Below are 27181 nucleotides of genomic sequence, written 5' to 3'. Positions count from 1 at the left end.
CCAATTTGTTCTCTGCAACACCCACCCATTATTTTTAGTTCTTCCCTCTGAGGCTAAACAGAATAAGTCTAACTGGTCTTCCACGAGACAGCTTTTCAGACACCTGCAAACAGCCCTCCTGTAACCATACTTTACTTCCAACACTGGCAAAATTTTCTTCAGCTTACTTTTCTCTAATTAGCTCCAGACTTTTCTTTCTTCTTGGCCCTACCTCTTGGCCCCACACATTTCTTTTTTTTTTTTTTTTTTTTTTTTTTTGGTTAGGCAATGGGGTTAAGTCACACAGCTAGTAATAAGTGTTATGTGTCTGAGGCCAAATTTGAACTCAGGTCCTCCCGAATCCAGGGCCGGTGCTCTATCCACTTCACCACCTAGCTGCCCCGCCCCACACGTTTCTTCTAGATGTTTTCACTCTGTCTTTTAGGTCTCTCTGGGTCTGAAGCCATATTCTACAAACTTTGAACTATAAATTTCAAGGCTTTCCATCCCACCTATCTCCTCAAACCTCCTGGCTTCTTTATTCCTACGAGGAAATGACCTCTCCCTTACAGGGGGGAGGAAATAATACTCTACATTGCCTGAGTGTGCCCTATCATAGCCCTGTACAGAGGTTTTTTGGTAAAAAGGAAAGTGAGAAATGAGATTACTCTGGGTAAAGTCTTGGAAACGTGGCCAAGTATGGAAAGCTGCAAGTGCCTGTGGGGGAGCCCCGAAGGACACCGGCTCCGAAGGACCAGGGGAAAGCACTGGGCAAGTCATTTAACATGTCTAAGCCCCGGTTTCCCAATCTGTAGATAATAATTGCACCTGCCTTATTGGGTTGGGAGGATCAAATGAGATAATTTGCGTAAAGGGCTTTGCAGACTTTGAAGTGCCACATAAGTGTTAGCTGTTGTTAGCATCAAAAAGACACTCAAGAAAGAACAGGCCAGCACAAAATGGCAGCTCACCAAATGGTGAGATCAGGCTAAAATTGTGAGCCACACAGTTAGGCCAGTTAGGATCAGGAGCACGGGATTTTAAACCTTAGAGATGATCCACTCCAACTCCTTCAGTTTACTGATGAGGAAACTGAGGCCCCCAAGAGGGGAAGTGATTTGGCTAAGGCCACATGACTAGCAAGTACTAGAGTCAGAATCTGGTCCTCCAACACCAAATTCAATGCTCTTTCTACTATACTTCGCAACTGGAAGATTTTGCTAACCCCTAAACATACTTTAGGGACCTCTTAAGAAAAGATACCTATGCTCTGTGATTTGTTCATTGTGTTTCCTAAATTCCTTTATAAATCCTGTTCCTTTCTGTTACCTTCTTTCTCTTATGTGCTAGAGACTCCCTTGAAATGTCTAGTCTCTCTATATGAGCTAAGAGGAAAGATGGTGGTACCCACGGACTCCTAGAAGCTAAAAGGTGGAAGAGACCTCAAAGGTCCAATCCATACCAAACAAGATTCTTCCCCACAATCCACTCCAAAAGTAGCCATCCAGCCTTTGCTTGAAGACCCCCTGTAAGGTCCTCACCCCCAAATAGCTCCTAAGGCAGCCCATTCCACTTTTGCTTACCTCAAATGATTAGGGATACTAATTGTTTTGGATATCTTGAATCAAATTATTTAGATACCTCAAAATTGTTAGGAAGATTTTCTTTTCATCAAGCCTAAATATACCTCTTTGCAACTTATACCAATAAAATCAACAATCAATAAGCATTTATTATGCACCATTTTGCTAGGTGCCTGGGGATACAAAGACAAAAGTGAAACAACGCCTGCCCTCAGGGAGCTTACAATACTATTGAGGGAGACAAATAGAATACAAAATGTGTACAAAAGCCCACTTTTGCTGTAGTTTCCCCCAGGCTGGACTAATTGAGGAAAAAACAGTGGTAGAGAGATACTAGGGGTGCCCTAAGAGCTTTGAGGACTGTCAGGTAAAGCTTCTTCACAAGAAGAATGAACAATAAGTAAGTTAAAGAGTGAGGGACCTCAGAGATAGGTACAAAAGCTGGTCCCTTTCCTACTTAGGGTTCCTGATTCCTCACAGTTCTAGCCGCACTGGCCTTAATAGAGAGCACCTGTATATCCTTTTATGTCCCCAAAGATTTCTCTTTCCTTGGTTTCTAAGCCTTGCCAAATTCATTCCTAGAGAACTGATCCACCTCCATCCCCCAATATGCCTATTCCCCCCCCCCCCAACTCTCAGGTTACTTCTTACAAGAATCTTCACCCAGTTAATACCAGATTTTCCCTGATTCACTACTCCTAACCTCAAATGAGATAACATATCCAAAGTACTTAAAAAACTTAAAACTGTATAAATGTGAAAATTTAAAACTATACAAATGTGAAAAACTGTTAGTATTAGAGGCAGCATGGGACAGGGAAAGAAACACTGGTTTGGGAGTCTGAGGGCCTGGGTTCAAATTTCTCTTTTGATGCTTACTGTCTATGTGACCTTGGGGAAATCACTTAGCCTCCATGGGTATGTTTTCTCTTCTGTAAAATGAGAAAATGCAGAGATTGGCCTTGATGAGAGTCTCTTAGGTCTAGCTCTATAATTACTATCTTAACTGCACTGTGGTACACATATGGTTGGCTGCCTTGTCTTTCCCTCTGTCAACCCTAGAACAAACTCTTAAAAGCTAAGTACCAGCCTGTCCCTAATGCTGAGTCTCCAAAACACTCCCCTTTACGGAATGGGTAGGAATTCCTAGTTCTGCAACAGAAAGCCTGCCTCAGAGATCCTGGGGCAGGTTCTCACTTCTCCTTACTTCTCCTTTGTATTTGGCTCAAAAAGACAACTTCCCCCTCCCCTTTCTCCTCCTCCTCCCCACAAATACAGCTTCTGTGCAGAGAAACCCAGCCAAGGTGGCAGAGCTTGCCGGCATTCTCTGGAGTGTTCTGGAAACGTGAAACAGACATGGCGTCTGGCGCCAGGGCAATGCCGAAATGGCCCTTCCCTGCCAGCCTTCTAAGCAGGTCTGGGCTCAGAGCTTCCCCTGCCTTTCTCCTTGAGCCCTTCCCCTCCTCTCTGTCTCCTAGGAGCTCAGACCCCAGTCTCTGTCTGAAGGACAGACAGCAGGTCTTAACTTCCTCCAGAATCTCCTCCTCCATGTCGGGCTGCTGCAGGCCCACCATCACCAAGCCTGCCCTCTCTCCATCTCTCTGCTGCTGCATGGCCTCTGCCAGGTCTCTAGCCCTCCAGGAGACTGCCTCGGGCACAGAAATCCTATTCCTTTCCTCATCCATTCCTTTCCCTTTGGGCAGCCTGGCAGCCCACTGAAGCTCTCATCTCTGCCTGGGATTCTGTAACTTTCCATTCATCTCAGTCTCATTTCTCTTTGGCGCTTTCCTCTCTGGCAGCCTTAAGGGGCTGTTACACCCTCACTACCCTCCCACCATGCCCCAACCTTCCTTTTCTGGTATGGGGACTATATGTGAAGGTGCTATGCTCCTCCCCTCCCCCACACTTTGCCTCCCTATTGCCTTCTGCGTCAAGTTCGAATGCATGGTTCTGTTCTTCAAGATTTCCTCCTTACCCACCATGCATCCCCCCCGCCCCCCCTGTTTTCCCTCCCTGGGCTTTCTTTTCTCAGTCCATTTCTGCTCTATTCCTCCCTACTGCTCTCTTCTGCCTTTTTCTCTTCCTCTGTTTGTAAATACATCTCTGTTCCCCAACTTCTGTAGACTGACTCTGGGACACATCAGTCAGTTAAGAAGCCATTATTAAGTGACCAATATGTGCTAAGCACCAGGGAGCCCCATCTTCCCAAGGGGAATCAGCTCCAGGTCCTAGGTCAGTCCTGGATCTCTGCACCTCGCCTCAAGTCCAACAATGAGTTTCTCTTCCACCATCTAATTTTAGGAAGCCCCCAGGGAAAGGATATGCCCTTGTAGTTAAGGGCTCATTGGCAACAGCAAGAGCCACAGGACACCCAAGGCTAGCCCCAGCTTGGACCTCTGTGGCAGAATTCCCTCTGAAATCTCCAGAGGAGAAGCTTACCTGAGGACCGCCCTGCCATTCCTGTCCCCTGGACCTTGTGCTTCAGCCTCCCCTGTTGTGGCGAGCTCTCCTTATCAGAAAGCATCTCAGCTCTATTTGTCTCCCCGGTGTCTTCCCTGTGGCTGTGGGTGCCCCATCTTGTCATCCATCCCTGTAAGTGATACTGCCACTCTGGATGGCTCAGGGCAAGCAGGCAGGCACCAGGCTTGCAGAGCTGAGAGGCAGCCCAGGAAACAACCCAGACTCAATTCCCAGTGGCTCTGGGCCACTGGCGAGGAGGAGAGCTCTAGCACAATGCCAGCTGCCTACCTGAGGGCCAAACCCTCACTCTGTCATGCTGTATCAACAATACATTACCCTGGAGTTGTGAAATGATCCAACCATTCTGGAGAGCAATTTGGAACTATGCCCAAAGGGCCATAAAAACGTGCATACCCTTTGACCCAGCAATAGCACTTCTAGAGCTATATCCCAAAGAGATCATACAAATGGGAAAAGGACCCACATGTACAAAAATATTCATAGCAGCTCTTTTTGTGGTGGCAAAGAATTGGAAATTGAGGGGATGCCCATCAATTGGGGAATGGCTGAGCAAGTTGTGGTATATGAATGTAATGGAATACTATTGTGCTATAAGAAGTGATGAACAGGCTGACTTCAGAAAAACCTGGAAAGACTTGTATGGTCTGATGCTGAGTGGAATGAGCAGAACCAAGAGAACACTGTACACAATAACAGCCACTTTGTGTGACGACTAATATTAATAAACTTAACCCTTCCCAGCAATACAAGGATCTAAAACATCTCCAAAGGCCTCCTGATGGAAAATGCTATCCACATCCAAAAAAGGAACTATGGAATTTGAATGCAGATCGAAGCATACCATTTGCTATTTTTTTTTCTCTTCTGTTGAGTTTTGTTTCCTCTTTCTGGTGGCTCCTCCTATTGGTTCTAATTCTTACTTACAACATCACTCATGTGAAAATATGTTTAATAGGAATGTATATGTATAGCCTATATCAGATTGTGCGCCCATCTTGGGGAGGGTGATGGGGAGGAAGGGGGAGAAAAATTTTTAACTCAAAAGCATAAGGAAGTGATTGTTGATAAATCAAAATAAATTAATAAAAAAAAATATAAAAAACCCCAATACATTACCCTGAAGACTGACCTGTACTGCCCCAACCTGGCTTTCCCCTCCACTTCTGCCAGAGTCTTTTCTGGCTTCCCCAAATCTGGGTCTCCCAGCCCTGCTGTTGCCACACCTACCACCTCAGAGTAATTAGAGTTTCACTTTCCACCCCACAGCAGCCCTATATGCACCAACACGCCCTCCTCCATAACACATAAAATTCACCCAGCTCCTTAGACTTCACTTCTGTCTGTTCCATAGATCTGATAAGAAGCAGTGTGATACCCTGGAAAGACCTCAACTCTGGAATCAGAGGACCAGGGTTCAAATCCTGCCTGTGGAAAAGTCCCCCAACCTCTCTGGCCTTTTAATTTCTCATCTATAAAATTGAAGGTGTTGGATCTAAAGTCCTCTCCAGCCCCAAATCTGTGAGTCTCTGATCCTATAACTATTTTCTATAGTTTGAGAGCCTGTGACATGTCCATAATTTTCCTGGGGAGACTATGGTTCCCCCCACTCTCAGATACTGGCCCAGCATCTGCCTATATACAATCTCCCCTCCACTCCAGTTACATAACTGGTATGTATGATCATACACATGTGTAAACATCCAGCACCTTCTTTCTACCAGTATTACCTCCATCTCTACCCTCCTGATAAGTAATGGAATAAACCCAAGATCTCGGGATCTATTCCACCCTCTTCACAATACCCCCAGGAGCACTAATATGGAGACAAAGGCCTAGCTGGTATCATTCCTCTTGGGCACCCAGCCCCCTCTTGGTTGTTTTCCCTGTCCCCCTCCATTGTCTCAGAGATGGCAAAGCCATGGCTGGCCTCTGAAAACCAGTGCTTGCCCATATAACACAGCAGCAGGCAGGACCACCTAAAAGACAGTTACTTACATGAGGTGGGCAGGGGGCTTAGGAGAGATGGAGATGGACAGGACTGGGGCACAGCTGGCGGGGGCCCCTCAGTGTCCGGTGTCCCTGAACCCCTCCTCACTGGACTTAGAATGTCAGAGATCCTGGGGGCTGGGGTGAAATAAACAAGATGGTGAACAAGATATAGGAGCAGAGGGTACGAGCAGAATAGGAAAAATGGATGGGCCCAGGAAGCCAAGCTGGGGGAAAGAGGCAGGAAGGAAGGAAGGAAGGAAGGAAGGAAGGAAGGAAGGAAGGAAGGAAGGAAGGAAGGAAGGAAGGAAGGAAGGAAGGAAGGAAGGAAGGAAGGAAGGAAGGAAGGAAGGAAGGAAGGAAGGAAGGAAGGAAGGAATTATCCAGATGTTAGGCAGAATTAATCTGTCAAGCTTCAAAGGCAGACCAAGTAGGAGAGCAAGATGCCACACAAGTTAGATCCGAGTTCTGAGAACCCTCTAGAGATGTTAGAGGTGTTAGAGGGCAGCAGGGAGGTGGGAACATCTCCTGACCTAGGAGTGTGCCTGCCAGGGTGGTGAATTAGGTTAGACCCAGTGATGCCCAATGAAGGCAAATGAGATCACACAGCAAGAGGGTGGATCTTCTTACTCCAAGCCAGAATCAACAGTTGCTTTCCTTTCTTCTCTGTACATCACACTTAAATGTATATCTTATCCCCTACCCCCTCCAATTAAGCAAATTCGAGATATGAAAACTTGGATAGAAAAAAAAAGATTATTGTTTGGATAATAGATTTTGAGCTAGAAGGGACTTAAGAGGCCACTTAGTCCAAACCCCTCATGTGAGAGATGAGGAAAATGAGGCCAGGGACATGAAGAGATTTGCCCAAGGTCACAAAGGCAGTAAGTAATGGAGTCAGAATTTGAACTCAGGTGCTATGACTCCAGGCTTAGCATAAATCAGGGATACTGATTAGTTTCTATATAAAACTTTAGCTACAGGATTTCTTTAAGTATCTCATTCTTGTGATGTCCTGAAAACAGGATTCAGTTGACAAAAACCTCTGATTTATAATCCTTCTCTCCAACAGGTACCCACCAACTGTATAAAGTGGGGGTCCCACAGGGAAGGAAGTTTTCTTTCTCCCTAATAGGGCAAAAGAGACTTGACCAGAGATCAAGAAGGAATTTCCTGACAAAGAAGGTTGTTTCAGCTCCAGGATGGGTTGAGATGGGAAAAAAACCAAGGAGCCCTCTGCCTTGGAAATTATTCACAGCAGCCCAGACACCCCCCAAGCACCACTCAACTTCCACACTGGGGACTCAGATAACATAAGCTGATTTGTTTCGAGGGAGAGGGATGGGCCTCTGGAAGGCCCTTCCGCTTTAGGAGTCACAGGATCATAGATTTAGGGCTGGAAGGGACCTTAGAGGTCATCTAATCCAACCCCTTCATTTTAGTGATGAGGAAACTGAGGCCCAGAAAACTGAGGTGACACAGCAATTAATATCTCAGGCAGGATTTGAACTCAGGTCTTCGTGACTCCAGGTCCAGGAATTTGTGGGTAGAGGATGGGGAAGGACGTGGCTTCTGGAATTCTTGTTTCCTGTCCCAGCTTCCAGCTTCTTGGCAGGTCAGGCCAAGACACACATATGCTTACATACACTACTGTGGTGGGGCTAGCAGAGCTAAGGGTTAAAGTGGGAGCCTTTTCCTCCTATCCCAGGAGTTCACTGTGGCCTGTCTCTCTGGGATCACTCTTTGCGCTGGTCCCAAAGGTGGGGGAACTCCCAGCTGGAGGCAGGACAGCAGGAAGAGTCCGGGGCATTAGACTGGGGTGGGCTGGAGACCTCTAGCTATGAAGGCCTAAGACATCCCCAGCAGGCACAAGGGACAGGTGGGGTGAGTCATAATTAGTCAAAGCTGGGTTAAGTTTGGGGACCAGAGAGACAGGCAGCAGGCCCACGAGGGTTACGACACCACCTCAAGAGGGACAAGAACACCTTCCTGGTGTCTAGGAGAACTCCACAATCGGTGCCTAGGGCCCACCGGTGGGCAGCCTGGGCAAAGGTTAGAAGGAAAGCAGGTGGGAGGCATTGGCAGCAGCCATCTAAGAGAAGCTGGGATGAGCTGGGAAGGTAGCCGGCTCAGCCTGTCCCGGTCGTTCACAGCACCAGAAGCAGCAGGGCCCCTCGGTGGGGCTGGCTACTTACATGGGAATGGCAGGGGGCTCATGAAAGTCGGAGACGGACAAGGCTGGGGGACGGCTGGATGTGGCCCCTCGGCTTCCAGAGGCCCTGAACCCCTCCTCACTGGGCTTAGAATGTCAGAGATCCTGGGGGCTGGGGTAAAACAGATGAGAGAGTGAATACGAGTCTGAAGCAGAAAGAGAAACCGACAGGGAGGAGCATACTGGGAAGGCAGAGAGAGCAAATAAGAGGGAGATCAGGTCTGGGTGACAGCCTTGCTGTGTGGGACCATCTGAGGAACAGTGGGGAACAAGAAATAGTACTTGGGCATAACTAGGACTTTACATTTAGGAGGCCCCAAACCCTTCAGGCCTAGTCCCAAACCCACAGGGGACCCTGGCCAAAGGCATGCATAGTGAGGGGAGATCTACTTACTGCCTACTCTTTTCTCACCTCTCCAGGAAAGGATTGGGGGGGTAGGGCCCACCCATCTCAAGGACCCTAGCCTTTATATATGAAAGTGGACCCTTGGGGTAAGAGATAGGGCAGGCGTCAGATCACTCTCCTCTGGAAGCCTAGGAGCAGGACTCAGGGAAGTAAGGACAAGATTATAGAGAAGAGGGATAGACAAAGAGTCACTGAGAAAGCAGAAACTCCTCTCTCTCTCTCTCTCTCTCTCTCTCTCTCTCTCTCTCTCTCTCTCTCTCTCTCTCTCTTTCTCTCTCTCTTTGAACCCTGAAGCTTGTGGAAGGTACCAAGGAGCTGTTTAGCTCTGAGGCCATCAGGGCCTCTTGTCTCACACAGAACAAAGACTGCTTGGTTAACATCTATAAGCAGAGGCTGGTGTTTCCCTAGGTATACAGGTGCCAGCACCTGAAGAAGCCCTATGAGCTCTGCTCCCATCACCCCTCCAGGTAAGACATGATCCTGCTTGGAGACGGTATTGGTGCTTCCTGCTAGTTTCTAAAGGCAGCACAGGACAAGCATCCTGTCGTATAGGGTCCTCTAAACTCTCACAGTGGTAGCTGCCAAAGAGTGAGGGAATGCTTGGGTTTCCTCAGAAGTTTCCCATAGTAATGGGCCAACCCTACAGGGAAGAATGGAGGACTGGGTGGAAGTGCCCTCTGTAAAGTTGCCTGGGGGAGGGAAGTGACTACTTACACAGGACAGGCAGGGAGCTTAGGAGAGATGGAGACGGACATGGCTGGGGCATGGCTGGCTGAGGCCCCTCAGCTTCCGGGGGCCCTGAACCCCTCCTCACCGAGCTTAGAATATCAGAGATCCTGGGGACTGATGAGGTGAAACAAATAAGAGAGTGAACAGGAGGGAGCAGAAGATGAAATGGCCGGGGCTTGGGAAGGTATAAACAGAACGAGAAAAGTAGGAGAAGAGAAAAGCAGGGGAAGAATCCTGGGAGACAAAGGTATGGCCTAGAACCAGCCATCTGGATCCCTAACCCAGGAGGGCCCCAGACCAGAGCAGGGGTGTGGTGAGGCAGTGAGGTAGACACTGGCTACTGGTTTACCAGGGATGGCCTTTGGATAGAATGTAGGCCTGGCAGCTCCATCCTTGGAACCAACTGTGGGGTCCTTGGCTGCAAACTTGACCTTACACTAGGGCTGGGACTGTTACACTGATACCTACTAAGGTGCCCCACACAGTAGGAGTTTAATAAATTTTGGCTGAAATGAAAGTAGGGAGCTCCCAGTGGCTCTGACACAACACTCTCCCCTATGCAAAACCTCCCCAGAGCTGTTGTCTCCAGGCAAAGTTGTCCTTGAATATGTGTTTTGGGCTAGTGGGCAAGGGAATTCCCATTTCTATGGCCTGGGACCAGCCTCTGAGTCCCAGATGGACCTCTAATATTTAATAATAAGATAGTGTTCACATAATCACAGAATTTCAGAGCAGAAAGAGCTCTTAGTGACCAACTAGTCCAACCCATCCCTGAAAAGGAATTCTCGTTACAATACGTTCAGCAAGGGTTCATCCAGCCATTGCCCAAAGAAGGGCAGCCCACTATTCTTGAGGCAGCCTCTTCCCCTTAGGGAGGGATGCATTATTTCTTAGGAAGGTTTTCCCAACATCAAGCCTAAATTTGTCTCTTCACAATGTCTACCCAGCGCTCCTGGTTCTATATTCTGGGGCTCATCCTTCCTCCATACGACAGCCCTTCCTTCAGATATTTGAAGATAGTTACCATGTCTCCCAAGTCTTCTCTTCTTCAGTATAAGCATCCCCAATTCCTCTGACTGATCCTCATATGACACGGACTCAAGGACCGTGATGTCACCATCCCCTTGGTGGCCACCACTGGACTTCCCCCAGCTCGTCAACGTCCTTCCCAAACCACATTGCCCAAAACTGAGCAAGTGTTCCAGATGCGCTTTGATGCCATCTTCTACTTCTTTATTAGGCAAGAGCCCAGATGGCCACTAATTTCAACTACTGCCCTGTAGCTTTAATTGGGAAAACAAAGAAGCCTCCTTCTATGGGGAGAGGCTGCCCAGGGCAGGGCAGGAGGATTATAGGATTTTTGTGCCAGAAGGGAAGGACCTTTAGGGATCATTCAGTCCAATTGCCTCACTTTATAGTGGGAAAACTGAGGCCCAGAGAGGGAAAGTGACTTATCTCAATATAAAAAAGCTGGGATATGAAGTCAGGTCCTCTGACTTTAAATCAAGTGTTCTTTCCACCCCATTCTGGATCACAGTGTTTAGTGAAATACAAACAGAATAACCCCCCTAAGACAGAGACAACGGACAACTCAAGCTTTTTAAAAAAACTTTGGGCCTGATTTCTTTCTCCTTCTTCTTTGGCTATTATTACTACCACTACTACTGACATTTATATATTGCTTTAAGGTGAACATAAGCCCCACAAAAGCTCAGGCAACACAGACATTATCATTCCCACTTGACGTAAGAGAAAATGGAGGTTCAGGGAGTTCAGATGACTTGTCTGAGACTACCCAGCCAAGGACAGAGGAGCTGAGCCAGAGTTCTCCACAGCCTCTCTCTTTCCTTGGTCCATCTGGTTCACACCCCTCCCCCCTGCTCCCAACATCAGGTATGGCTCAGATGAAGAAGCAGGCAGCTAAAGGGTGTGGATGATGAAGGCTAATCATGGAGAGGAGCTGCCCACTCTGAAGCTGGGGTAGAAGAATGAATGGACACTGGGGGTGGGGTGGGAGTGGGGAGAGAACGCTGGAGTCTAGAATGGGCAGGGAATTGTGGCCATGTGGCAAAAAGCCTTAGATCTGCAGTTAGACGGCTTGAATGCCTCCTCTTCTATGGGCCTCAGCCTTCTCCTCTGCAAAAAGACTGGAAGACCTCTAAGGTTCCTTTCAGCTCTGAACCTGTGACTCTGAATAATTCCCATCCCTCCTGGCTCTCACTCCTATGATCCCAGCACAATGAAAGCCCTTGGCCTTACCCCTAACCTGACAGTAGAGATATGCCTGAAGGTAGTAGAGCCTTATAATCTAAGAGAGCTGCAACCATACACAAGGAGTGGTCACCAATCAGGGATTCCCTGTGCTCTTCCCGATGCCAAGCCACGGGGCTAACTTCCCGGGCCCCAGCTTCCTCCTTCATCAGCCCTCCTAGGCCGTGGTCCTCCCCTAAAGGGAGATCTGACTGCTGTTGCTACTGGATCCTGAGAGAGTGGGTATTTCCTAGCAGGTGAGTGCTGAGACCAGAGGGCTGGCTGGCTACTCGCAACTGCCCTTCCTTGATGCTGCAGCTCTTGCCTCCAAGGCCCAATGATTCCTTCAGGGCTCCGTGACTGCCCACATGTTACTGGGCATTGCCCTCATCCCAGCCCTGATGAGGATGAAGGCAGGCTTGGGTAAAGGGACCATCCCAGGGCAATGCAATTGATAGGGGGTCAGAGAATGGATTTCTAGGCTGGTCCCCATGGTAAAAGCTCCCTCAAACATATGTGGATTTGAGAATACCCTACATGGTTGGAAAAGGAATAACAATAATGTAAAATACGGAGTTCAGATACACCTTATGGTCCATATAGGTGTTACAATTTACAAAGTGAATTTGACTACTTTATCTCATCTGGACCACACCGTAGGAAGCTAATCATTTATGTAGCTTTTTCTAGTTTATATTTTTTGTATATTTTGCATAAACATATATGTCCCCATATAGAATATACAGCCCCTTGAGGGAAGGTATGGCTTTGAAATCCGAATGCCTACCACAGTGCCTGGTGTATAGTAACTGTTTAATAAATGCTCGCCTATTGATTTACATATACTGTTTCACTGGATCCTGACCACACTCTGAGGTGGTTGTTGTTGTTTGCTTGTGCCCAAATCTTCGTGACCTTGTGGACCACAACACATCAGGCCCTGAGAGGCTCATCTTCTGATGTCATGTCTTTTGAGCATTTCAATACTGTCTATGGAGTTTTTTCTTGACAAAGACACTACAGCAGTTTGCCATTTCCTTCTCCAGCTTATTTTACAGATGAGGAAACGGAGGCAGACAGGGTTAGGTGACTTGCACAGGGTCACACAGCTAATAAGTGTCTGAGTCTGGTCCTTCTGACTCTAGTCCCACTGCTTTATCCACTGTGCCACCTACCTGTCACACACTTTGAGGGAGGCAGTGTAAATATCATAATCCCTATTTTACAGATGTGGAAACAGCAACTCAAAGCAATTTGCCTAAGATCACACAGGTCGCAAGTGGTAGAAATGGAAACATGAGCCTCATCTCCTGATATTCAGTCCAGTGATCCTTCCCCCACCACAGCAGGCTGATTCTCTAATGTTAACCCTGAGAATGTTGGGATAGGACTCCAGGAAATGGGAACCTGATACTGTGGCCATGAGGTCTGAGACATTCTAGTGGGTGCAGGGGCAGAAAGCTTTTGGGGAAGGTCTTCAGGTGACCAGTTTTAGGGCTGCTTACTGGGGCCACCGGGAAAGGCCTGCCTGCTTGAGAGCAAGGAGGTGGCAGCAAAGATGAGGAGGTGAGGGAAGCCAGCTTCTCAAAAAGGGAACGGGGGGGGGGCTCTTATTAATTAGAGCAGAGCTTCCTAACCTTTTTGTGTGTCAGTCTGGTGAAGCCTAGTGTGCCACCTACCTGTCACACACTTCTGGTGAAGAAGAATGTTTTTTAAAGAATAAAATACATAGGAACACAAAGAAAACCAAAGCTTAGTGAAAATAAGGCTATCATTTTTCCCCATTCAAGTTCATGGATCCCCTGAACTTTATCCATGGAGCTTTTTTGGGGGACAATCCATGGACTCCAGGCCATGAACCCCTGATTCAGGCTGCCAGGGAGGGGATTTCCTGCCACACCATCCGGCATGGACCTAAATGAAAGGCTTAAAAGACTCATATAGAAAGGGCCTTCCTGCCTCGGGGACTAAGACCAGACCCACCCTCCCCAAAAGGAGAGGACCCAGGAGAAAAGTCAACTATGGACCAGGAAGTGAAAGATGGGGTCTGTAAAACTGAGGTTACAGGTATGAAGCTGCCAGTGGCTGACGCAGCCAACCTAGCATAGGAAAGGAGTTTAATAGTTTCATAAGACTTAGAGCTGAAAGAGGTGGCCTTAGAGATCATCCATTCAAGTCTAACCTTGCTCCTTTTCCAGATGAGGTAACCCAGACCCAAGGAATAGAAATGACTTACCCAGAATCACTAGCTGCCAAGTAACAGAGGGAATCTGAATCAAGGTCTTTGGAGGTGTTCTTCCCTGTACACCTCATACTTACCGTGACCCGCTTGGTAAGCACCCATTGGGTGGATGAGAAACTATGCAAGGGGATGCCAGAGAGGAACAAATAGGTGAGGATGTGTTCTCAATGGTGACACCTCTGCTCCTTTGGGAGGTGTTGGCAGATGGAAAGTAACAGTGGAACCTAGGGAAACCTTTGGTTTGGGAGTCACTCTGGGCTTACTTTGTCAGAGTCTGAAATCAGTCTGCAGCCTCTTTTTAAGTCCTGGGCTTGCGAGGCTGGCACATGCCACTCAGACCCCCTGATATAGCTCCCCAGTCCTATCCCACAACTATAGCCTAAAGGGAAGGTGTTCCAGAGCAGCCTAGAGTCTGTTCTCTTTTTCACTCATGGGTGCTTCTTAGCCTCTCCTGCTTTCCTTATTATTTCTTTGAATCAAGCCCAGAGCCCAAAGCATTTCCAATTCCCTCCAAATGCCTCCAGTCTCTGGCCTTCCCTGCCTCTCTGGCCACTGGAAGGTCAGCCGAGGGGGCCTTACCTTTGGTGTCTTCATCCTCTATGGTGGTGTTGGTGCTGTCTGATGATTCCTAAAGGGAGTACACAGGGAGCAGATGAGAAAGACAGAAAAGAAAGGAGTTTGACAAGAGGTGGCAGCCATAGGATACGGAGCTGGAGCAGCCCCCAAGAGCTGGCAGACAGGATGGAGTAGTCTCCAACTAAGCCAAAGCAGCCCTCTCCTGGATGAGGTCTGTGCCTGGTTAAGGAGCTAACCCATCAGTAGCAACACCACTCATAGTCTGCTGTGAGCTCCAGCAGAGGCCCACTCTGATCAAGCCTCTTGGCTGGAACTCCACAGAGCAATGCCCACGCTTCAACAGACCTGGAAGAAGGTGCCTGTGGCTAAGCTAAGAGCCTTTGGTCCACTTTTCCCTAGATCTGGAGCACCTCTCAGCATCTTCCCTTCTTTCCAGGTCCCCCTTTCCCTCCCCTCATTTCTCCTTAGGACCTAGTGAGAAGAAAATGGAAGGATGGTCCAGGAAGAATTTGGGACACACACACACACACACACACACACACACACACACACACACACACACACGCACACACACACACGTATTAGGATTGGACAGAGGACAGCAAAACCTCAAATAAGTAAAATAGATTGGCTGGGTTTTTCTGTCTCTTTCTTTCTTTTTCTTTTTGGAGAGACAGAACCTCAGCTTTCTGAAAAGAGAAACAAACGGCAAGGAAACAGGCTAATGTCAGGAATTCTGAGACAAGAGCAGCAACACTGAGGACAACCACCACCCTCCACTAACATCCTGCCTCGCTGGTATCTCGCTGAAGCCTGGGGGTGAGCCTGTGTTTTGGAAGGCTATGACAACAGAGCGTGAAGGAGCTCTGACAGGACCTACCACACACATTTTGGGTGCAGGCCTGGAAGCAGCCCGTATGGTTTCTGAGGATCTGCCCAGCTAAGGTTGGAGGGCTCATCTAGGTACTGGCCATGGGACAGTGAATTTGTCCATGACAGCAGCACTATTTTCTGAGCAGTGTACAGAGTGCCTATTATGCTGACGGACCCTCGAAACCCTGGCCTATTTAAAACAACAACTCCTCAATAATTTTCAGAGTGTGCCTTGGGAATCAAGAAACACCAGCTTCAACCTCCTCTACCTTCTATGTCTACAACTATGGTAGAACCCCATACAGGCTTCCAGGTGAGCAGAACTGAGGTTTAGGACAGTGACTCTGAATCATCAAAAAGACAGATACATTCACTGGGCTTCTTCTTGCTCAGGCAGGAAAGTGGATGCTTTAGAACTTCTAAATGATGTGGCTTGCAATGAGAAAGGACAAAACATTCAGTCAGTCAGAAAACTCAATTCGCCAGAGTATCCTATTCCTTGTGTGTGCATTCTAGCTAATCTGGATATGACTATGTTTCTGTGAGCCTACAACTCCCCAGAAATGGCCAAGGGAACCCCCCATCAGCTGCCAGGGTGGGACAACAACCACTGAGATTCACAGAGATGTGCTGGAACCCACACAAAGGATGAGAGATACCTCGGAAAAGCATCTCTCCTGGGACTGGTGCCCTCATTGAGGCCTTCTGACTTTTTCTATGCTTATACCTGTGTGGGTTCCAGCCTAGTCTTCCAGGATCCTTGAGAAGCCAACCACGCCCTACTTGTGGCCCCAGAACTCTTTCTTACAGCTAAGGTTTTGGTTCTCTATGGGGGAAACTCAGATAACAGAGAAAGAGTTGGGACTTTTCTTTCTAATGGTAGCAACAGCATAGACTGTGAACTGGCTCTGGTTTAGTGAGCTCCTCAGCCGGACACTGGTACAGGCCCTTTGGGGGCTTCAGAAAAACACAATGGTTAAGCACATCCCAAAGTAATCACATCACATTGTTTCTCCAAATAATAACAATGGCTCTCTTTAGCTTTACACACATGATCTCACTTGAGCCTGACAACCACCACAAGCCTGTGAAGGAGTTGCTATTAATCTCTTTTACAGAAAAGGAAACTGATTTTCAGAGAGATTTAAGTGATTTGCCCTGGGCTGTAGAGCTAGGCCATGTCTAAGGTAAGATTCGATTCTATGTCTTCCTGACTCCAAGGCCAGCACTCTTTCCATTATACCACACTGCCTTTCTTGTAAAAGGGAGAAGTAGCCTTCAGGGAAGCAGAACCCTACCCTATGCTGGTGGGACTGAACTGGCCCAGAGTGTTGTGGGAAGAAAGGGCTGGGTCTGCTCTCTAGGTGACAGACTTCCAGACCCTATGAGTAAAACACTGATGAACTGGGAAAGCTAGGAGGGAGATTGTGGGGGAGGTCTCTGAAGAAGGGCTGCCAAGACTATGCTCAATGCCACGAATCAGCCAGACAAAGCTTCTCTTGAGCCAGTCCAACCAGTATAGGCAGGCACTAGATCTATTCATTATTCATTCTCATATCCCCATAGCCTAACACAGTGCCTGGCATATTGTAGATGTTTGATTGATAATTGCTGATTGACCTCGGTCGCAGGAAACAAAGAGGAGGCAGCTCCCCTCCTCTCCTTTTGGTGCAGGGGTCACTCTTGAAAGACTATTCTTCCTTGCAGAAAACAACAGGCAAATTGACTACAGAGGACACACAGAAGACACAAAGACACACACACGCATACATGCATGTGCCCTAGAGAACACCTCATTCGGAAAGGGCAATCTCCTTGAACTTTATAGCTGGAAAGGACCTTAGAGACCATCTAATCCAAGCTTGTGAGGCCCAGAGACATAAGGGGATATCCAATAGAGGGTAAAGGAAACGGGTGCTGGAACATGCTAACAGCTTGAGAACCACCCCCATTTTCAGCATTTACTTTTAGAAGTTCATCTCCAAGACAACTGGGAATCGAGGACCTCTGAGCTCATCTACGTGACCTAGATCATCCAGTCAGATCACTTTACCTTAGAGACAGGGAAACTGAGGCCTAGACAAGGGAAATGACTCCCACGATTGTGAGCACCAGAGCCTAGATTCAAATGCCCCAAGTCCTCTGGCTCCATATCCAGTTGTCCTTAACATTACACCCCACTGCCTGTCACATAGGATTAGCCCTCCTGAGGGAGTGCAGGTGTGCACACGGCAGCCAGACAGGATGGCACTAGGAGAGGGAAGGCCTCCTGTTGAGCTACCACCTAAGCAGCCCCCGCAAGGCTCAGGCTTCCTCCCCTGGAATGGTTATGCCGATGCGCTGACGTGAGTTGATGATCAGAGTGGAGCAGAAGTGGACAGGAAAAAGAAGTCTCTTGAGCAGAAAACATTTGAGGGCAGGAGAGCAGGCTTGTCCGAGGTGGACACAGTACATGAGCAGTGGGGGAGGGGCCAGGCACAGTGCTGCTTCCCTCAGCCAATCCAAGCTCCCTACTACCTTCCCCATTGTTTCTCCAACCCACTCCCATGCTATTCTGGGCCCATCCCCTTAGGGTCCCATCTCTAATGACCAAAAGGCCTGGGTGGAGGACGATCCTCTCTTCTACTGCCTTGGACAGCTTGGGCAAAGAGGATAGGGTAGGGAACACTAGTTACCTTCTCTAACATGAAACTATGGAAATTGAAGGGCCCTGACAACTCCACCTGAAGGGCTATATACACTACAACCGCCCTGGGGAGTCCAAATGCTGAGGTCCTTTCATACTCCCCGGACAATGTCATTCATTGGAGGCTAGATAGAAATTAATGATGATAATAATAATAATAATAATAATTCCACATTTCTATAGCACTTTAAGTTTTGCAAAGTGCTTTATATGTTATCTAATTTGACCTCCACAATCACTTGTGAGATAGGTGTTATCACTATCCCAGTTTTTCAGATTAAGGAAACCAAGGCTGAGAAGTTAAGTGACTTACCTAAGGTTACATAGCTAGTAAGTGTCTGAGGCAGGATTTGAATTCAGATCTTCCTGACTCCAAGTCACTCAGATCCCCAGAAGCTCAACGCCATCTAACTAATTTTGAGACTCCAGGGGCTTTTTGACACTCTCCTTAGCCCTTTAGCTTCCTAACCACTAACTAACCTGGATCTTCTTCTCACAATCATAAAAACAAAAACCATAGAGCCCAGAGTCTGTTTTGAGAGGGAAGCAGGGGGATAGCACAGTTACATAGTGACCCCAACTAGCTGGGTCCCAAATCACAAAAGAGAAAAAACAGAAATTCCCAAAAGGGTGAGAAGGAAAGAGAGGCAGCAGTACCTTAATCCCGTCCACTGGGTTATGGATAACGGTGGTTTGAGGCTCCTACAGAGGAAGAAAGAGACAGAGGAAGGAAAGAGAGGTAGAATGAGGGAGAAAAAAAGAAATGATGCCAATAGGAAAGAAAAGGAAACATTGAAGAGACAGAGAAAAGTGGAGAGATGACAGCATGATGAAGAGAGAGAAGGAGAGAGATGAAAAGAAGTTCAGGAAAGAGCAGAAGAGAGGTAGAAATGGGAGGGGGGAAGCAAAAAGTAATTAGTTCAGTGAGAGACAAATGATTCAAAACAGAGAGTGGCAGAGTAAGGCTAGAAGAGAAATCTGGAATTGAATTAACATGAATGAAATAAAAAATATCCCAAACCATGTAAAGATTGTCACCCATCTCGAGAGAGGAGAAGAAGGGATGAAGAGCATGAAAACAGCAGTTGGGGGCTCACTTAAGGCTGAGAGAAGCATTTCATGTTATGTAGGTGAGCAGAGAATAATAGATTGCTGTGAGGACAGAGAGGAGCCAAAGGAGGGGTCTAATCCCAATGCCAGGGTCACTGCTGAGGTCTGCTTTAGAAGGATTTCCTCTCCCTTCCCCCATCACTGTCTGGGCGGTCCTCTCCAGAGGCTTTTTCCAGGGGGCAGGACAAGGCAGTGGATAGTGCCAGGCTTACAGCTACAGCTGTGGCGATCTGGATAGGCACTCTTGGCAATGGCTGCACAGGTAGGGGAAATCCACAAAATACCCTTCTTTGGAGTTGTACATTCGTGTCTGCAGAGGGTCACATCTAAACCCAATCCAAATGGAGCCAACACGACTTGGGATTTGTCTCCCAGTGCCAAAACAAAATGGCGCTAGGGACCAGAGTACATGTCCCACTCTTTCCTTCGGGGCTCACTGCTTTCAGCTCAGCTTCTAGTCCCCCAAGGCATCATTCCTTCAGAACCAAGACTCTCGCCTCCTTGCTCCATCAGCTCTCAATGGCATTGTGGGACACAAGCTGAAGAGTGAGACTCTGGACTTCACTCCAGACCTTCACCAAGCAAAACAAACCAGCTCACAGTACTCAATCCGGCAAATCCCAGGGACTGAAACTTTCTTAGGGGACATTTCCTTGTAGGTACTCTTCCACGAAGCACAGTCAAGGGACTAGATGGAGCCCAAAGGCCACAATCACATTTAGCTGGAGACAATTCAGGTAATGTCTCAATTTGTGCAAACCCACCCACTACATGAACATTTCAATTTGCAAAACAGATTAAAGCTGTGGGTGATGATTGTTCTTAACAGATTCACTGTAACAATAAGGTTTCTAGTTTACTTAAAATATTGACTGACCAAAAATAAATTTATATACCACTTTTGAGTGATACACCAGGTTCATGAAAATGTATCCATCTGGCCAAGAAACCCCACACGTGTGGATGCAGACAAGTCAGAAGAGGGGACTACTTACTCTCTGTATCCTTAGGGCACCCTTATAAGATACGTACTTCACATTCAGCAGCAGCCTGTGCCATCTTTACCAGCTCATTGGAAGCACATTAGGTATAAAGGAAAGGTAGCCAGCGCTCCTGACCACTGGCCAGGATTCACTAGTATTTGCCCAGAACAAATAGTTTGGTAGCTGATTTGCAAGGCTGCTCCAGGAAGTGGGCTCTGAGGACTGACCATCCACAGCCTATCAGATGCAAGGACAGCCCTGGGGAATGGTATGTTTAGTCTAGTTTGTCAGTAGCATGTAAAATCAATAACCAAGAAAATTAGGTGGCCATGTATGGGCTGGGGAAAAGCAGAGGCTGGAGAAGAGCCTGGCTCATCTTCCCTCAATAAGGGAAATTCTGACACACATTTTTGGACATGGACATAGTAGGAATTTGTTTTATTTCACTATACATATTTACTACAAAGATTTTCTTTTTTTTTCCCTTTAAATTGGAGAAGTAGAAGAGAGAGAAAACAAATGCTTGTTAATTAAAAAATGAAATCAAAAATTTTTTTTTAAATTTCAAAGGTATTGAAAGCAGCTGGCTCTTGCTTCCCAGTGGTTCTAGGATAGGCCTCTGCCAGGTCCCCACCCTCATGCTCCTGTCCCAAGACTCTCTTTCCTCAAATCCCAGCTCAGTCTGTGGAGAAAGGAAAAAAAATCTAGAGTCTGTTATAAAATGTCTAAACCGGATAGAGCACCGGCCCTGGATTCAGGAGGACCTGAGTTCAAATCTGGCCTCAGACACATAACACTTACTAGCTGTGTGACCCTGGGCAAGTCACTTAATCCCATTGCCTAGCCAAAAATAAATAAATAAATAAATGAAAACAAAATGTCTAAACCCATGAGGTCAAAGAAAAAAAGTGGTATCATGTGACATCCTGATCCCCATTCTGCCCTTTCTGTAATTCAGCTCTGGGCCCAAAACCTAGAAAAGAGGCAATTGATTCTGGGTCTAAGACCTGGCTCCAGAAGACTCTAATTCAGTGTTCTTGTAATCTGAGGCATGGCCCTTAATTTTTTTATTTAATTTTTTTTTCAATAAACAAAAATCTATTTTCTCTCTTTCCCAACCCCAACTGAAAAAGGAAAAAAAAAACTTTGTAACAAAAATGCATAGTCAAGCAAAATTTCTGCATTGGTCATGTCTCAAAATATATTTGTCTCATTCTGTACCCTGATCCATCACCTCTTATGAGAAGGAACACGTCCCCCGCAACACACACACCCAATCTAGAGCTCAAAAGCCTTTCGGGTCCCCAGGGCAGGATGTGGTCCGTACTCAAAGCTTCAGTCTTCCAAAAACAGCTGTAACAAAGCTGACTCCCCTTCTTTTTACGAAGTTTTGAGAGAACAGGCAGTGTTTAAGACAGGCATCTGCCTCCCACCATTGGTATTATGGGAAGACTCTGAAGTCAAGTGGAGAAATAGGCTTAGTGGCAATGAGAGGCAGGAGGGGTGAGTGGGTGCAGAGTGTCATTGGTTTGCCAGCCCCAAGGGCCTATTTCTTTCTTTTTTTTTTTTTTTTGGTAAGGCAATTGGGGTTAAGTGACTTGCCCAGTCACCAAGGGCCTATTTCCAAGTGGGTTTTTTTTTTTACTTTTTTTTTTTGTCTGGGCAGATGGGAACACATGGGAAGCAGTACCCAGAGAGATGTTCTCCCTATAGATGGCTACATTCTCAGCCTTGCTAGGTTCTATAGTTACCATTTCTAAACATCTCATCCTCCTACAGTTTCCAGTTCCTAAGTCAAGAAGATACCCTTTCAGATAAATACAGGAGATTGCCCAGATCAATGACATTTTCTCTACAGAAGGTCCCCCAGCCTGCATGACCCAGGCATATGACCAACAGGCCTCCTGGGCTGCTCACCCACCAGAAATTGTTCCTGGCCCCAGACCAGGGCTTTGATTCATCAGTACTACCTGGCTAAGGGGCATCCCTATTAAGAAATATCTTCTCCTTGTCACTGTGGGGAAATAAAACCCACTGAAAGATACTGATCCCATGGTACTTGGTAGATCTAGACCATCAGTCCAACTTTTCCAATAGGGAAATTAAAATCTAACAGGAACAAGGGGCAAAGATGATAAATGAACTTAGACAAGCTGTGTGAGTCCCCCCTTGCTTTCTGGATAATACGGAATATCTCTTAATGAACACCATTCATTCCAACCTTGCCCTGTATTGTCAAGCATTTCATTCCTAAAGGGAGAAATAATAAAGGAGTCATCATAATATATTTTGTACTCCCTGTGACCCTGAAATTAGAGGGGCCAGAAGGATGGGCTCCCAAAGGTGGACTTTGACAGCTACTCTCCTCACAGGGGCCCTAAAGATTTATTCAGCTTTTCCTAGAGAGGTTCCTACAGTGGGACCCAGGTGACTAAGATGTGGATCCTAGAAATTCTGCCCTGCCCAGAAGATCTCTAAATTTTAGCATCTGAAGGGACCTCAGTGGCTATACCAAAGAAAGCATCCCCACAACAATATGCCCCATCCCTTGCTTGAAGATTTCCATTGATGGGGAGCTCACCACCTCCTGAGGAAGCCTATGTCACTTCTGGAGAACCCTATCTGATAGGAGGTTCCTCCTAACATCAAGCCTAAGTTTGTTTCTTTTCTATTTCAAGCCTATCCCTTCTGGTTTTGCCCTCTGGAGACAAATAGAACAAGTTCAAGCCCCTTCCAGGATCACCCACCAATTTAGAGTCAAGCTTGCTCTCAGAGCTTCTACCCTTCCCTCTCACATGGTCATTGATTAAGAGCTGGAAGGGGTGTCAGAGGCCATATACGCCCAGCCCCCTCATTTTCCAAGTGAGGAAATAGAGGCTTAGAGAGAGGAAGGGATTTGTCCAAGGTCACATATGTAAGGAAGGCAGTATTTGAACCCAGGTCCTTCCACATTGCTTCTCAAACCCAAGACTCTCCCCTTTGACTTTCTTTCCAGGAGCGACAGTTTTAACCTTTCTCTTCTCCAACCCAGTGTTGAGAATATCAGGATTTCTTCCAGTCCCATCTATCTTTGTTTCAAGATTTTGTCCCCAGGATCTATTTAACAAAGGAGGTATTGTTCTATCCTTGTTTCCTCACCAGAAACACAATGAATAAAGTCACACTGTGAGGGGATGAGGGACTACTTGTGGCCTTGTCCCCAATTCTGAACCCTGAGGAATCATCTGGTCCAAACCTCTCATTTTACAGATGAGAAAAGTGAGACCTAGAGAGGTGTGCATGCTCCCAAGGTCACAAGTAGCTTATCAGTGACAGAGTTGTTCTAGGACCTGTAACCTGGCTGAGATGTTCTTATGACCACATGAGAGGCCTTAACTTCAGGGAATCACTCCTTAGTCCCTCCTTTCCCAATGACCCCTCAAAATGTGCTTTCCAGAAGAGCCCTTCCCTCCCTTCCATACCCATGTGCCCTTCTTCACAGCTGTTGGTGAAGACCACCTTGGTGGTTGAGCTGCTATTTGGGTGCCTCTGTTCATTGGAAGGCCCTGGAAGAGCCTCAACTGGACCTAAGCCCAAGCTGGGGCTTTTTGTGGGGAAGTGACCAGCACACAGCCACTCAGCCCAAGGAGAATGTAGAACAATGAGAACGAAAAGAGCTCAGTACCAGGGCAGCAGGAGGGAGCGTCCCCTTGGGGCTGGTGACACCCGCGCTGTTTTTGGTGCTGTTCGTCTGGGGCTGTGAAGGAGGAAAGAGACAGAGACAGAGATAGCAAACAAAGACAGAGACAAAGAGCAGGAAAATGCCATGAGCATACTTGGATCTACTGCCAAGATGAGAGGGCCCCCCTAACTAGACTCCCCTTTTAAGTCACTTCTGGGAGAATATGGACACTGGGTGGACCATCTATAGTAGGAAGTGGACAGGGAGAGGCAGTGCTCTTGGGGTACCCGGAAAGTGTGGGAGAGGTGAGAACTGCCAGGTGGGGGTAATCAAGGCTACAGCTTCAAAGCAGGGTTGCCACTGGGCCAAAGGATTATGGATGTGGAGCTGAAAGGGACCACAGAGGTCATCTAGATCAGTGCTTCTTTTTTTTTTTTTTTTTGGCTAGGCAATGGGGTTAAGTGACTTGCCCAGGTTAAGTGACACAGCCAGTAAGTGTTATGTGTCTGAGGCTGGATTTGAACTCAGGTCCTCCTGACTCCAGGGCTGGTGCTCTATCCACTGTGCCACCTAGCTGCCCCTAGATCAGTGCTTCTTAAACTACACATTGCAACCCCATATGGGGTCATGAAAAATTTGGCAACAGTAAAAGGTTTCTGAATGTGCAATGACAAAAAAATTAATTCAGAATCAAATGTGTAATGAATCTGAGGTGTTTCTGGCAGTGCTTGTCCGCATTGCATCAGGCAACTTCACTGCAGCCTTGACTCTGAACACACAGCATGTGCACTTTGCATTGTGCATGCCCTCAGGCCATGCAACATCAACTTACACTGCCAAAACGTGAAAAGGAGGACTGTATAAAAAGTTTAAGAAGCCCTGATCTAGACCAACCCCTTTCATTGTGTATAGATGAGGAAACCGAAGCCCAGAGAAGTTGTGACTCACTCAAGGTCATGCAGGTGATCCAGTATTCAAACTCTTAATCTAATATTCTTTGACTGCAACAAGGGTGTCAGAGCTAAGAGCAAAAGCTGCCAGGGAAAGCCACCCTGCCACCCCAGAACTGGTGGGGTCCAGAAAAGCCCATCAGGGAATACCTCACCTTGACTCCATCCGCCTTCTTATTCAGTAAGCTCTTAGCTGCTGCATTGGGAGGGAAAGAGCAGGTGTTAGAGCCAGAGACCACACCCTGAGGCAGCTTCTTGCTGCAGGACTGGTGAGGGCCAATAGACCCCATGCTGTTGCTGGGCCCCCATTAACAAGGTACACAGGCCCCACCACCAGTTCCTGCCTGATCCCACCTAACCTCTGCAGGAGGACAGGAAAGAGTCTGGACGCCTTTGTGAATTCTGGAGATGACCATCTACAGAGGGAGAAGCTGGGCCCCCTGAAGTGAGTGAGAGAAGGGTTCCCAGGAAAACAATGGTCTTTCCCTATCAAGTGGTTCAGTCCCCAGAATTCTAGAATTTGCCAGGGACTTGGACTTTCTCAACCACCAAGGTCCCCACCCCAAATGAGGAGAGTTCATAAGACAGGCTTCACAGTGGTGGCTCTGAGCATCTCTAATTTCCCTGGCTTGATGTTTTCTCCCAACTTTCTTGCACAGTCCCTCAAAATCCTTTTTCCCTCCCTGAAACCCATGAAGAATGTTTAAGGGTTCCTCACTATATCACTGGTTTCCAGAGGGCTAACCCATTAGAAAAATATTCTCCGATCCTGTTTAGAGTGGGCTATGGCCTGTCCTAATGGAAGTAGGGTTGGCCAGAGAGATCTCACCTGTGCCATCTTGCCCCATTTTACCTTTCAGTCTTTGCCTAGGACACAGGCCATACTTGAAAGCAGGGGCTGGCACTTTTGGAAAGGGTCTCCCAAAGGGTACCTAACTCCAGATGTCAGGAGGGTGTTGAACGGCTCTAGCCATGAGTATGCCATCTACCCAGGCCAGCCACAGATTCTCAAGGCCAGCCAGCCACTTTCCCCAGCAGTAAGAAGTGTGTGGCAGTGGCAGCCGGCCCACATGCCAAAGAAAACTAGCCTGAGCCCCCTCAGGGCAACCCTGGGACAAGGGCTGGCAAATCCTGCTCTGTGCCGTTCCCTTCCCCCATGCTATCTCAGGTCCCTCAGGGCACTGTGACTCAGTGCTCTGTAACAAACCCTACAGGTGGCCAGGCCAGGTTTATTTCTCCAGCTCTGGACATTCACTGACAGTGGTAGCTTCTCTTCCCTATCCCTGGGGCCACATTCAGACAGCTGAGAATTTCCTCCTCCAGGGCAAGGACAGGTTCCTTTACCCTCTAAAGAACCTTCCACAGCAGCCTGAGCCCCGAAGGAGGGATGGCCTCTGCAGTCAGTAAGATGGACAGGGACCTGACCAATCGGCACATTTAAGAGTGGGAATGAAAAGAGCTTACTCTCTCCCCACATTATCTTTTTGAAAAGAAAAACAGAGCATCTCCGATGTCTGCCTGACTAGATATGGTTTAGGGATTTCCTTTCATCTTAATGTGGCATGGAGGCATTTAATGGAAAGCTCAGGAACAGAGAAAACAGAAAAGCACCTAGAAATTCTGTGTTCCAAACACTGGGCAACCTTCTGAGGAACAGTCTCACGTTCCCCTCCCCGCCACCCTCCCAGAGGGCATCCCAGCCCCAGACAGAGCTTATAGTCCTTTTGGTTACAGAGCAACATTTTTAACCCCTACAACCCATCCTCCCTATGGTCAAGTTCCCTCCCCTCCCCCTTTCCTCCCTCCTTAAGCCCCTGCCTTCAAAGCTTTCTGACCACATTAGCCTATCCCCGACAAGCTTCTTGTTTGTAGTTTCATGTTTCTTTTCCACAATGCCAGTTGGCTTTGGACCAGGAGGGAGAGGTACCTTGGCTGGTAAGGCCAGGTACCAAGAATACAGACAAGAGGGATTGACTGATGGCACTCTGGGAGCAGGAGGAGAGAGAGAAGAGCTCAAATATTTGAGAGGAAGAATGGAGACCCTAGAAGAGCTGGAGCTGGTGTGGAAACTGGCTGAAGGGGCTTAGGATCATCAATTTAGACTATAAGGATCCTCAGAGGCCGTCTGGTCCAATCTCCTCATTTTACAGATGAGGAAACTGAGGCCCAAAGAAATGAAATGACTTGCTCAAAGTCACAGAGGTGGCAGCACTCAGATTTGAACCTGGGTCCTTTGACTTCAAATCAAGCACTTTCAACTATACCAAGAGGGATCCCCTGATAGGGAAAAGAGAAGAAGAGAGGGGGCTTTGCAATGGTGTGGGGTTCACAAGGCCCTGACTAGGGGCAGTGGCAGAGAAATGGTAGTGGCGTTAGGATGGAAGGCTGGGAAAGGAGGCTGAATGTTTGAGAACAAGTCTTTGGGCAGGAGGAGAGCGACACACAAGAAAAGCTCGAAAACCCTCAAAACTATA

General features: G+C 47.5%; 1 protein-coding gene across 17 annotated transcripts in view; it reads right to left on the bottom strand.

Moving 5' to 3' along the window:
- CAMK2B (calcium/calmodulin dependent protein kinase II beta) overlaps window positions 1-27181 on the bottom strand; it is a 309659-nt gene that overhangs the window by 23420 nt on the left and 259058 nt on the right. For 2 of the 17 annotated variants that reach the window (XM_020984059.2, XM_020984062.2), the window contains 7 exons: window positions 24863-24900; window positions 23761-23832; window positions 18661-18705; window positions 14448-14496; window positions 9362-9490; window positions 8225-8353; window positions 6039-6167 (listed from right to left, as the gene is read on the bottom strand). In XM_020984059.2, coding sequence (XP_020839718.1) covers window positions 6039-6167; window positions 8225-8353; window positions 9362-9490; window positions 14448-14496; window positions 18661-18705; window positions 23761-23832; window positions 24863-24900 — 591 coding nt within the window. Of the gene's footprint in view, window positions 1-6038; window positions 6168-8224; window positions 8354-9361; window positions 9491-14447; window positions 14497-18660; window positions 18706-23760; window positions 23833-24862; window positions 24904-27181 lie in introns of all 17 variants that reach the window. The other 15 variants (XM_020984060.2, XM_020984064.2, XM_020984067.2 and 12 more) reach the window with 12 other exon arrangements.

The sequence above is a fragment of the Phascolarctos cinereus genome, unplaced genomic scaffold (assembly GCF_003287225.1).
Source record: "Phascolarctos cinereus isolate Bilbo 61053 unplaced genomic scaffold, phaCin_HiC Scaffold_2;HRSCAF=192, whole genome shotgun sequence".
In the NCBI taxonomy this organism is placed as follows: domain Eukaryota; kingdom Metazoa; phylum Chordata; class Mammalia; order Diprotodontia; family Phascolarctidae; genus Phascolarctos; species Phascolarctos cinereus.
Note: the sequence above shows the minus strand (reverse complement) of the source record. Positions and strands in the feature narration are given on the sequence as shown.